This window comes from Elephas maximus, chromosome 10 (genome assembly GCF_024166365.1).
Source record: "Elephas maximus indicus isolate mEleMax1 chromosome 10, mEleMax1 primary haplotype, whole genome shotgun sequence".
Classification (NCBI taxonomy): Eukaryota; Metazoa; Chordata; class Mammalia; order Proboscidea; family Elephantidae; genus Elephas; species Elephas maximus.
This window is the reverse complement of record NC_064828.1, coordinates 117,956,895-117,967,712: the sequence shown is the minus strand read 5'-3', so window position 1 is coordinate 117,967,712 and position 10,818 is coordinate 117,956,895. Positions and strand designations below refer to the sequence as shown.

At 53.2% G+C, this 10,818-nt stretch overlaps 1 protein-coding gene across 12 annotated transcripts in view; it reads right to left on the bottom strand.

Annotated features, from left to right (window-relative positions):
• Positions 1–10,818, bottom strand: part of KLC1 (kinesin light chain 1) — an 88,189-nt gene that overhangs the window by 2,430 nt on the left and 74,941 nt on the right. For 5 of the 12 annotated variants that reach the window (XM_049898568.1, XM_049898566.1, XM_049898570.1 and 2 more), the window contains 2 exons: positions 5,114–5,183; positions 4,086–4,175 (listed from right to left, as the gene is read on the bottom strand). The exons of 3 other annotated variants lie outside the window; for them this stretch is intronic. In XM_049898568.1, the coding sequence (XP_049754525.1) occupies positions 4,110–4,175; positions 5,114–5,183 (136 nt within the window). In that variant the 3' untranslated portion in view covers positions 4,086–4,109. Of the gene's footprint in view, positions 1–4,085; positions 4,176–5,113; positions 5,184–10,818 lie in introns of those variants that run through there. 4 more of the 12 variants (XM_049898569.1, XM_049898575.1, XM_049898573.1 and 1 more) reach the window with 2 other exon arrangements.

Here is a 10,818-nt window from a genome sequence, read left to right as displayed (position 1 = left end):
CGCAGCATCCACCCAGCCAGGTCCTGAGAGATGCACTTTTCTGCGTGGGACTGAAGACCTAAAGCCCTGACCCACTATCCCTCGGGGCCAGTTACAACCTCTCCTTGTGCTGAAGGCCACTCCACCGCCTCCACAGGAAGGAAGAGAGAGACACATGGGCAACCCCACAGCCGAGAGCTGAGTGCCATCTACTGCCTGCAGGGGACAGGGCGGTCCACCAGGGTTTACAGCCCCCAGGGGGCTCTCTACAGCCATAACGCAGGTTCTTTGGGAACTCCACCTCCAAGGGCCTCACAGGGAGCAGCTTCGTATTCATCACCAGCCCAGGGGCGCCTCCTCCCCTCCTCTGCACACAGGCCGCACCCAGACGGGAGGCAGGGTGGGCACCAGAACAGACCAGGATGCCTGGTGAGAACAGGCAGGAGTGCAGCAGACCCTGGCTTCAGGGGCGGGAAGAGTTGGGATTTGTCACCTTTGCCACCAGCCCAGGCTGGACAGTGGAGATGTGGCTGTGGGCCTGGTGTGTGGAAGGCCAATCGGCTGTCCAGAGAGAATCTTGCTCTAAAACAGAAGTGGCCCTCCTGGCTGTCCTCACGGCTCCCCAGAGCCTGGCATGGCGTCCCTCAGGCAGGACTGCCCTGAGAACTGGCTGCTGCACCCTGGTCAGGGGTCTGATTCCAGACGCAGAGTGTGACTGTCCCTCAGTGTGGTGGTCTTGCTTTGTCTGGACCGTGGACTCTGGGATCTGACAGCCCACCACACAGCAGGCATGTCTTTCGTGGTCCCCACTGTACCCCTGCCCCCCTGGGGCCTCACGATGCTGCCTGAGATGGTCCACGCCTCAACAGACAGACGTGCAAAACGCTGCCATCACACCACCTGCCAATGAGCACAGCTCCCACTGGTTCCTGCCCCCTCAGAATGCCCTTTGGAAGCAGGAACTGTTACCCTATCTTCAGACAAGGAGACTGAGAACAGTCACGCACCTTAGCTGCCCTCCCCCACTCCGTGACAAGACTCGGAGGCCCAGGTGACGCGGGCAGGGCAAGTGCACAGAGCAGTTCTCACCCTGGGCCGGCCAGCACTGGGCGTCACTGGGGGGCTGTGATGGTACAGAGGTTTGGTTTGCACCTTTCTAGAGCAGAGGGTTTGTCTAACATTCCCATCAGGTTTTCAAAGTGGTCTATGACCCTGAGAAGACTCAGCCACCGGTCTAAAAATGGGAAAATGTCCCTGAGTCTGGATCTTACGAGTTTTCCTACAGAGACGCAGGGGCTGCACAATGGGAAGTAAGCACTTTATTTCTGTAGTTAAATATAAACAACTGAGTAATTTTGTAAAGGAGCCGCACCACCGTTTGGGAAGTAAGACCCCAGTTCCCAGACAGCATTCAGTGAAGACTCTCCTGGGAGCCCCCGGCCACACAAGTCACTCTGCCCTACCCAGGACAACAGACAGCCATCTCGGCAGCACTGGTCGTCCCTGAGACTGTCTGTGCGGGGTGCCCCTCCAGGGAGACGCGCCACATGCAGAGGCCCCTGAGGAGCCAGGAGTGGCAGGCAGGTGGACGGGCTGGGAGCCGCACCTGGAGCCAGGCCTGCTGGCACTGACGCCTCCTGGCCTCAGGACTCCCATCATCATCTCCACCTGCCTGGGGGTCAACCATAGCCAGGTCTTCGGGGAGGTCATGCCTATGACTGCTTTGTGTTATTCCCCATCATTTTATACAGCTCCCCAGCACACCGCCAGCCCCCCGACTGGGGAAGCAGTTCTAACCAGCTCTCGTCTTTGTGACTCGTCCAGTCTGCTGACCACGCCATGTGGGGCGCTGTCCTAATACTACAGGTGGCTGAGTCAGGACCAACTTGATGGCAACAGGGTTATTTTTTGTTTTTTGGTTTTTTAAGAGCCCATTCTACAGCGTTGCCAGGTCTGCTCACTGCTCAAACCTAAGTGCAAGTATGAACCCACCAGAAGGTGGCGTCGTAAGTGCGACGTGCCCTCCAAGGTAGCTAGCAAGTGATGACAACGGGACTCTGTAAACGTCTGTATCCTCAGCAATGTGTACGCTTTACCATAAACTCTGAATTTCTAACAGTCCTAGCAGCTTTCTGACCAAAGAAATGAGAAGAGTTTTAAATTCCAGAATTCTGACTCGTAAACACGGAAGAACGAGCACTCACTCCAGTATTGTAAACACCTGTGCGGGGCACCGCAGCCTGTGCCCAGGATCCAGCAGGAAGGGTCTAGAAACTCCCCACCCCCAAGTCCCGGCCCTACCCCACAGCACTGCTCCCAGTCAGCATCCCTGTGCTCAGAATTGGCTTTCCTACTGACACCCCGTCAGCACCCCCACCTGTACTGGCTCGTCTGTCTTCGTCCATCCAGTCAGGGTGCCCTAATTATGCAAAAACCAGTGTGGCTCTCAGTGAAGGGGCCTCACGAGAAGGACCATGAGGGGAGGACGACCGGTCCCCACTTCTCAGGTTTTCATTTAGATTACAGACTGCAAACAGGTTACAACCTGGGCCACTTCCATGTCCACCCAAGTTCAGAGCCAACACCACGGGGAACCATGCAGCACGCCCTCTCTGACACTGGTCCACTGGAACCCCAAGTCATACCTCCTTTCTGAAACACGGCTGTCTCATGGGGGTCCCACAGTGGTAGCAAAGGCAGCTTGTGACTCGGGGAAGCAGCCAGACCTCAGGGCGGGTCAGGGCCACTGCTCAGAGTTGTCTGTCCTCATCTGTCTCGAAGCTGAAGATTAAGTCCTCAGCCCAGCCCCATTTTTACTCTCCAGGGACAGTGGGTCTCACACATGCCCCATCAGCTTCTCAGCTGCAGAAGCTCAGGACGTGGAGGTGGCTCTGGCTGTCACTGCGCACACATGCCCAGCACCCACTCCAAGATACAGCCCTCACAGAGCCACGGCGTCACCAAGGGCCGGCTCTCCTTATGTCTTCCCACAAGCCACTGACTTTGTCAGTGTCCCTCCAAGTATGTAGACTGAGCTTCCAACGTGAAGGAAGCTACCTTCTCACGCCCCCTCCCTGCCCCCAAGCAGCTGAACTACCTGGAACCTCTGAAGACCTGGTCTTGCTACAGCAAAGCGCCAGGTGCTGCTGCCTCCAGCACCCTCACCCTGACCCATGCCCTGCCCAAGGGTCACTGAGGAGCCGCGGGAGCCCCAGGCCAGCACGCACCGTGCACAGCAGTGCCTGCGAGGTAAGCAGCTGGAAGCAGAGCCTCAAGCCCGAGGCTCCAGCACCACCTGCTTGGGTGCAGTAAAGAGCCACTTCACGAGGCCCTGGTGCCTTCTCAGTAGACTGACCACAGCTCAGACTTCAGGTTCCCCTTCGGGGCAGCAGCACGGACCTCAGTATTCGAGCTTGTCCTCACTCGTGGTCCTCTTTACCGCTGTGACCTGGATGACTGCCCTGTGACTATCTCTCTGTCCCCTCGCCTGCAGCTCTTACAGAAATAATTAGAAGGCTGATTCAGAAACATCCTGTCCAAGTCCACGCCGTGTTACTTAACAGTACAGAGAAAACATTCCTAAAAGGTTAAACACAAATCTCCACAAACAGAGAGGAGCCCCCAGCAGAGAAAAACCTGCGCCAGCGTGTGGACACATCGAGCAGCTCTGTGCCCGCAGAGGCTGAAATGGGAGGACGCCCAGCAGGACGCTGCCTCCTTCCTCCTGTCTCTTACCAAGCACCTCCGTCTACATTTCAGGTGTCACTGCCACAGATCATAATTTGTCATTCTAAAAGGGTATACAGCTTAAGAGTCCAGATTCTTATGGCCTATTATAACATTAAAATTTAAACTCGATTTTGGTGTCATGGCAGAAAGCGCATGTCCGTGAGCAGCGGCCAGATCCGGGCGTAGACACCGGCCACTGTGCCCCCTGCCCGGGCACCACGCCCTAGCTGGCTCTAGCGCTCCTGGGCTGCAGAGGGGCTCAAAGACCAGGGAGCACAGGTGCAGTGTCCAGTGGTGGGGGGGTCTAGGTTAGCAGCTCCTACGCAGACTGAGGGGCTGGGCAGGGCTGGGGGTCTTGGCGCTTCTTTGGTCTTGGGGTCTATCTAGCTCTGGCTGGACCCTCAGTGAGCCAGGTCAGTGTGGCTGGCACTCAGAGCTCGCAAGTCTGCCAGACAATTATTTCGTTCCTGCATGAAAAAACAAACGGAAAATTACACTTGACGTGGTACCTCAGAGGGGCAAGCTTCAGGTGATCCTAAGCCCAACACCGACAGGTGCACCCCAGATGAGGAGATGTACCACCTACAGCCTTTTCAGAACCAAGGTCGTCCTCACCAAGGGTGCTCAAGGGGGCCGCCCAGCGCGCTCCACCTCTCAGCCTCTTGGGCCGCGGGGGAGAGGCAGGACAGTAACAGAGATGGGCCTCCGCCCTCAGCGACAGGGACACGTTTCAGTCTCTGGGTGTGGGCACCTGGGAAAGTGGGGGCTCACGAGGTGTGGCATCCAGGCAGCCTGGGCTGGAAGGGCAGCACAGGCCCTGTACCTACATGTCAGGGAGGGCCCCCCAGTGTGAATGCGAGCTGCCTGGTGCAGACAGGGCACGGTGATGGGCACTGGGGGGTCAGGGCCGGCCCTGGCTTCTGAGCAGCAGCCCCTGGGAGCCACACCAAACATTCAGAAGAAACGAAAAGCAAAAAGGCCATTTTTGATGGAGAATTTGATGCCAAGAGTTTTAAATTTGAAGGTGAAACAAACGTGACATGTTTTGTGAGACTTGGACCGTCTGACAAAGTGCTAAAGATTTTAGCATCAGAGTGACAATGTATAAGTCACTGTTGGTCACACTTTGAACAGCCTGACTGGACGGTGAGTTCTGAATTTCCCAGAGGCTGAAGTCACACAAACTACCCACCGGTCAAGCTCTGATTCTATATATCAGAATACTTCACTTCCGAACGAGGTCAGACGTCTTTAAAGACCGTTGGCACACAGAAAACGTTTGTCCACAACAGGTACAGCACTACCTGATGCACAATGCTAAAATACCGTTACCGTGGCTATTTGTCTGCCATCACAGTTACCCAGCTCCCAGAGAAGGAGGTGACCAGGGAGGGCGGGCTCTTACTTGGAAATGGTCTCCGGCCGCCTTGCTGCCCACGGTCAGAACGTTCAGAGAACTGGCACGCTTCAGGCTGCTACGGTGACGGCGGACATGCAAGGACAAACGGTCAGAACCACGTCACCAGGCGCTGGAGCAAGGCGGCAGCCCCTCCAAGGCTCTGCTACCACACTGTGCACGTGGGGGACCCCCACCCGCCCAGTAAGCCCCAGCCCCGCTTGTCTCCAGAATGGACACGTCACTACCTTTTCACTTCTTAAAACCTGGCCTGCAGGGGTGCTGAGCATCTGGCCTCAGGTCACCAGACGGGTCTCAGCAAGGGAGCCTCAGCCTGCAAGTGACCCTGTCAGAGAGACAGCTCACTGTGAAGGCCAGGTCATAAATGCATGCTGGTGTCTCAGGTCTTTTTCTTTATGAACGTAGAAGAATCATCTGTCATTAGTAAAACAAATGAGAAGCCAGCACTTCTCACTTAGAAACACAATTAAAAACAGACATCCTGGCTTTCTTCCTGCTACAGAAATACAGTGGACTTTTAAATACCCTGTAACTTATCTCTGCCCTAAATGTAAATTACGGATAGTCTTATAATCACCAACTGCTCACTGCCACCACCGATGCCCTTGGGCGAAAGCCGCCTCAACTTTGAAAGTGAACAATCACTGCTAAGGGTTACGCTGAAAAGCTGAACTAGCACCAGCGTTGGGAATGGGAACACACACACAGAAGTGAGTGTTGTGATAGCTGCGTGAGGGTAAGGAGGTGGCCAGGCGAGCAAGGGTTAGCACGGACAGACCCGTGGCCATGAACCAGCACCAGGAGCCCATCGCCTGGTGAACAGCAGACACCAGCACGTCCTTGTTAAATGAAGGGAATAAACTACAACAAGAGAAGAGCCCTTAATTTACATACCTCCTAGAGATAAAACTCGCCCGAAAGCATCCCAGCAGATCCCACAAAGACGCGCTGGGGCTCTGAACACGTCCCCTCTACCAGAACCAAGCATGCGAGAGGACGAAGCCAAACCACACGTCAACTACATCCTCGAGTATTTCACTGTCCCGGAGGCCCCATGTGTGTCATAGAACTGCGCTCCACAGCCATCTCAGTGGCTGGTTTTTTGGGAGTGGACAGCAGCGAATGCCCTCTAGTGGCTAAGACAGTGCGGTGTTGGACTTGTGTGACACTGTGCCAGACGATGGAGGGGACCAAGGGGGAGGCACCTGCTGGACTGCCTGCAATCCAGGGCGGCACAGAGCTGAACCTGACAGCCCCTCCCAAGGTGGAAAAGTCTGGGTAAAAATAAATAACAGGACATTAAAGGAAGGAATCAACAGGAAATCCACGTTTTGTTAATGCCTTGAGAGGGCTCAGAGCAAGGGAGTAATATTCTCAGCTAAACTTTATTAGATACCAGAAAGGGTAAAGCTGAGACGACTTCTGGAAGCTGACCATGTCAGGTGGACGTCCACAGCAGGCCTGAGGGGCGCCACCCTGAGTTCTCCTCCTACAGTATGACAATGGACTGATGGTACCAACATGCTGACTCGTGACTGGGTGATGGACAAACGTACGGGGAGGGGAGTGACCGTCTGGGTTAGACGTGTAACAGAGCAGGCCAGGGATGTCTATGGGCTAAAAGTGACCTCACCTCAAGCAGTTTGGCCTTCGCCCTGGCTCTGAGATGACCCTCAGCGCAGCAGGGGTGCACTGGCCACGCCTCAGGTTTGTATGAACGCGGAGGAGCCGGTCTGGTCAGTAACCAGTCACGCGTGCACACACAGGCTGGTAAAAGCCCGAACGCTAGGGCCACGAAGCTTCCTGTGGACGAGAGTCCTGGGCGGCTGGTGCCCTCCGCCGCTGGGGGCACCTTTCTGTGCAGCCCCTGAGGGACTCTCGAGCTGCGTCCTTTGCACTAACGAACCACACCACATGACGTAAATACAGTCTGAGTTCTGTGCAGCCTTGCAGCGGATTACTGAAACTCGGCATAGAAACAGAGACAGCGCCACGCAGGAGGGGGAGACATCTGAGAGGGCAGAGAAGCGGAGGTGCTCTGGGCTTCCGCCTCCCAGGGGTCGGCTCTGTGCTAATTCTCACTAATTTCACCAGGCCTTTCTTCCAAGGCACCTCTGGGTGAACGCGAACGGCCAGCCTTTTGGTTAGCAGCCGAGTGCGTTCACTGTGTGCACCACCCGTAACTCCGTATTTAATTATACTATTATTTAACCGGAAACCCTGGTGGTGTAGTGGTTAAGTGCTACGGCTGCTAACCAAAAGGTCAGCAGCTCGAATCTGCCTGGTGCTCCTTGGAAACTCTACAGGGCAGTCCTACTCTGTCCTATAGGGTCACTGTGAGTCAGAACTGACTCGACGGCCGAGTATTATTTAACTGGCCAATTAACTTTTCTAAAAAACTCTATACACTCGAGAACATTCACGAACATTCAGTAGTGCAAGCAATGTTAGAATTAAGTCCACAGAGCACCACCGCCACCAGGGCTCGCTGGTAAGCCCAACTGCAGGGCCGCACAGGCCACGGGCCAGAACAGAGGGAGGGGCCGGGCGTGTGAGCTTGAGCATACCCTCCAGAAAACTCGGATGCATGCTCGAGTCTGGGAACCACTAGTCTACTGATAAAGTAGTGCATCTTGGGAAGATTATTCAATTTTAAGCATCTTCGGTGTGAAATTTCTGGTCACTTTGCCTGTTGGGGCGTGCCAGTGTGCCTGTAGGTTATGTGAGTCCGTTGGGGTGTGCAAGTGTGCCTGTCAGGTATGTGCCAGTCAGTCGGGGTGTGCGTCAGGGTGCGTGAGTGTACGTATTGCGTGTCAGGGCGTGTGTCAGGGTGTGAGCGTGTGTGTCGGGTGTGTGTCAGGGTGTGCAAGTGTGCCTGTCGGGGTGAGTCAGGGTGTGCAAGTGTGCCTGTCGGGTGTGTGTCAGTCGGGCCAAGTGTGCGTATCGGGTGTATTTCAGCGTGTGCAAGTGTGTGTGTTCGGTGTGTGTCAGGGCAGGCAAGCATGCCTGTCGGGTGTGCCAGCACCTGTGTTTCCCATCAGGGTAGGCTTGCCCAGGGCCCCAGCTCCATGAACAAGTGCTATCATCTCAATGGGGGGTGCTCGCACACGGTTCTTTCTTTTTTTAAATCATGGGAAAAGGAAACGTGAAAGGAATGGAAAGAAAGCCTGAGTTCTCTCATATGGGAAGTATGGTCCGTGTTATGAACTTGGTGCCAGAATTGGCTTTGCTCTGTGAAAGCTTCAAAACACCCAGAACCTCAACTAGCCAGGGTGCATCCCCCAGTTCCATCGGTACCATCCAGAGAGCGGGAGGGAGGCCAAGCCGGGCCCTGGTCACTCCGTCACAGGGACAGAAGCTACACGGTAGTGCACAGCAGCTCACCATCCTCACGGAGCCGTCAGGGAAAAGTCTTAATCTCTCAAAATTTACAAAAAGGCACATAGCAATCTCTCTCTCCAGTTCTGGAAATTTGTATTTTAAATTTAGGAGCGCTTTATTTCAAAGACAATTCACTTGTCTCCTCCAGCACTGGGGTTACCTCGAGGGCAGGTGGCAGCGTGCTGATAAATCCCACCACGTCCAGAAGCCAGATGCCCTCCAGCAACGGACACTCATGGAGCTCAGAAAACCCTCCACAGAAACTAACCAGTAACGCTGATAAGAGGGGCAACAGTTCTTAAAAGACCAAATCGCTCCTCCTGCCTCAGGGCTGAATGCCTTCCAAGAGCAACCAACACTTCGCCCAGGAGCAATGGGACAGAGTCCAGGGCACTAAAAAGCAGACACGGTTCCTCTGCTTCCCTCTGTCGCAAGCCATGGCTGGCCTCTGGAGAGAGCAAGACTATGTAACAACAGGGGCCTCAGGGCCAGGTCCCAGTGACAATTTGAGGAAAAAAGCAAAACAGCAAATGACAGAACCAAAAGGGTACAGAATTTTAATATTTCCACTCTGTCATCCAAGGGAACTGGGTCTCGCAGGCCTGAGACATGAGAATTCTTACCTGCAGGACTTACAGTGGAATCATTTAAAACAGCTTTACCAAGAATGGAAACCCTGGTGGTGCAGTGGTTAGGAGCTACAGCTGCTAACCAAGGGGTCAGCAGTTCGAATCCACTAGGTGCTCCTTGGGAACTGTATGGGGCAGTTCTACTCTGTCCTATAGGGTCATTATGAGTTGGAATCGACTCAAGGGTGATGAGTTTTACTAAGAATTGACCTTTAGGAATTTAGGAAATTACACGGGTCAGCTGAGAAAAAACCCTGATTTCCTAAAAAATGCATCCAGAAACAGGAAGCCACTTCCACCGGAAATAACCCTGAGGGGCAATTTGTTAGCAACGTGACAGAGCCCCATCTTAAACAAGCCTTACAGAAAATAAAGGATATCTTAAGAACCAAATTCCTCTGACAACTTAAATTTTCTTGCTCAAAAGACTAAGACCCATGTCCTAAACCTTTTCTTTAAAATCCTAAGGAAAGTTGGTGCCCGGCCACAACCGATGACTGCCCTGACAGGGAGCACAACAGAGAACCCCTGAGGGAGCAGGAGATCAGTGGGATGCAGACCCCAAATTCTCATAAAAATACCATACTTAATGGTCTGACTGAGACTAGAGGAATCCCGGCGGTCACGGTCCCCAAACCTTCTGTTGGCACAGGACAGGAACCATTCCCGAAGACAACTCATCAGACAGGGAAGGGACTGGACAGTGGGTGGGAGAGAGATGCTGATGAAGAGTGAGCTAATTATATCAGGTGGACACTTGAGAGTGTGTTGGCATCTCCTGTCTGGAGGGGGGATAGGAGGATGGAGAGAGTTGGAAGCTGGCAAGATTGTCACGAAAGGAGAGACTGGAAGGGCTGACTCATTAGGGGGAGAGCAGGTGGGAGTACGGAGTAAGGTGTATATAAACTTAGATGTGACAGTCTGACTTGATTTGTAAACGTTCACTTGAAGCTCAAAAAAAGTTAATAAAAAAAAAAAATAACTCTAAACAAAGCAAAACAAAAAAATTCTAAGGAAAACCTAAGCTTTTCAAAATCTTCTAAACAAAGTCCTCACAATGAAGTCTTGAGAATGTGATCCTTCTGCTATTTTTCTCCCTATAGTCACACCTATATGAGATTTAATTCTGTGGTAGCTAACATTTGATTTTAAAAGATAAAACTAATTTTAAAGGATTTAAACCAATGCTGATTTGAAAAATAATGTGTATGTTGTTGTGAGAGGTTGGGTCAATTCCCACTCACAGCTACCGCACGTGACTGAGTAGAACTGCTCTGTAGGGCTTTCTAGGCTGTCATCTTTACGGGAGCAGATTGCCAGGTCTTTCTCCCTTGGAACCGCTGCTGGGTTCCCAACTCTGACCTTTTGGTTAGCAGTTCAGTGGTTAACCATTGAGACACCAGAGTTCTGGAGTAAATGAATTTAGTATGCTCAATGCTTTAATATTAAATTCCCACTTCTCATTGCTAAGGCTTTCTTTGGACATGTAACAAAATCATGGAGTTGCGTAAACTCCCCTTAAAGGCCTCTCAGCTCTTTTAGCCTGTAAACAGGAAGTTTCACAACAATTTCTCAACCTATCCTGGGAAAGGACTGCACAGAAACTCCTGAGCCCTCCAGTGCTGCCGTCTGGGGGTGAGCGGGGCTGTGCTGTCTGCCGTCTGGGGGTGAGCGGGGCTGTGC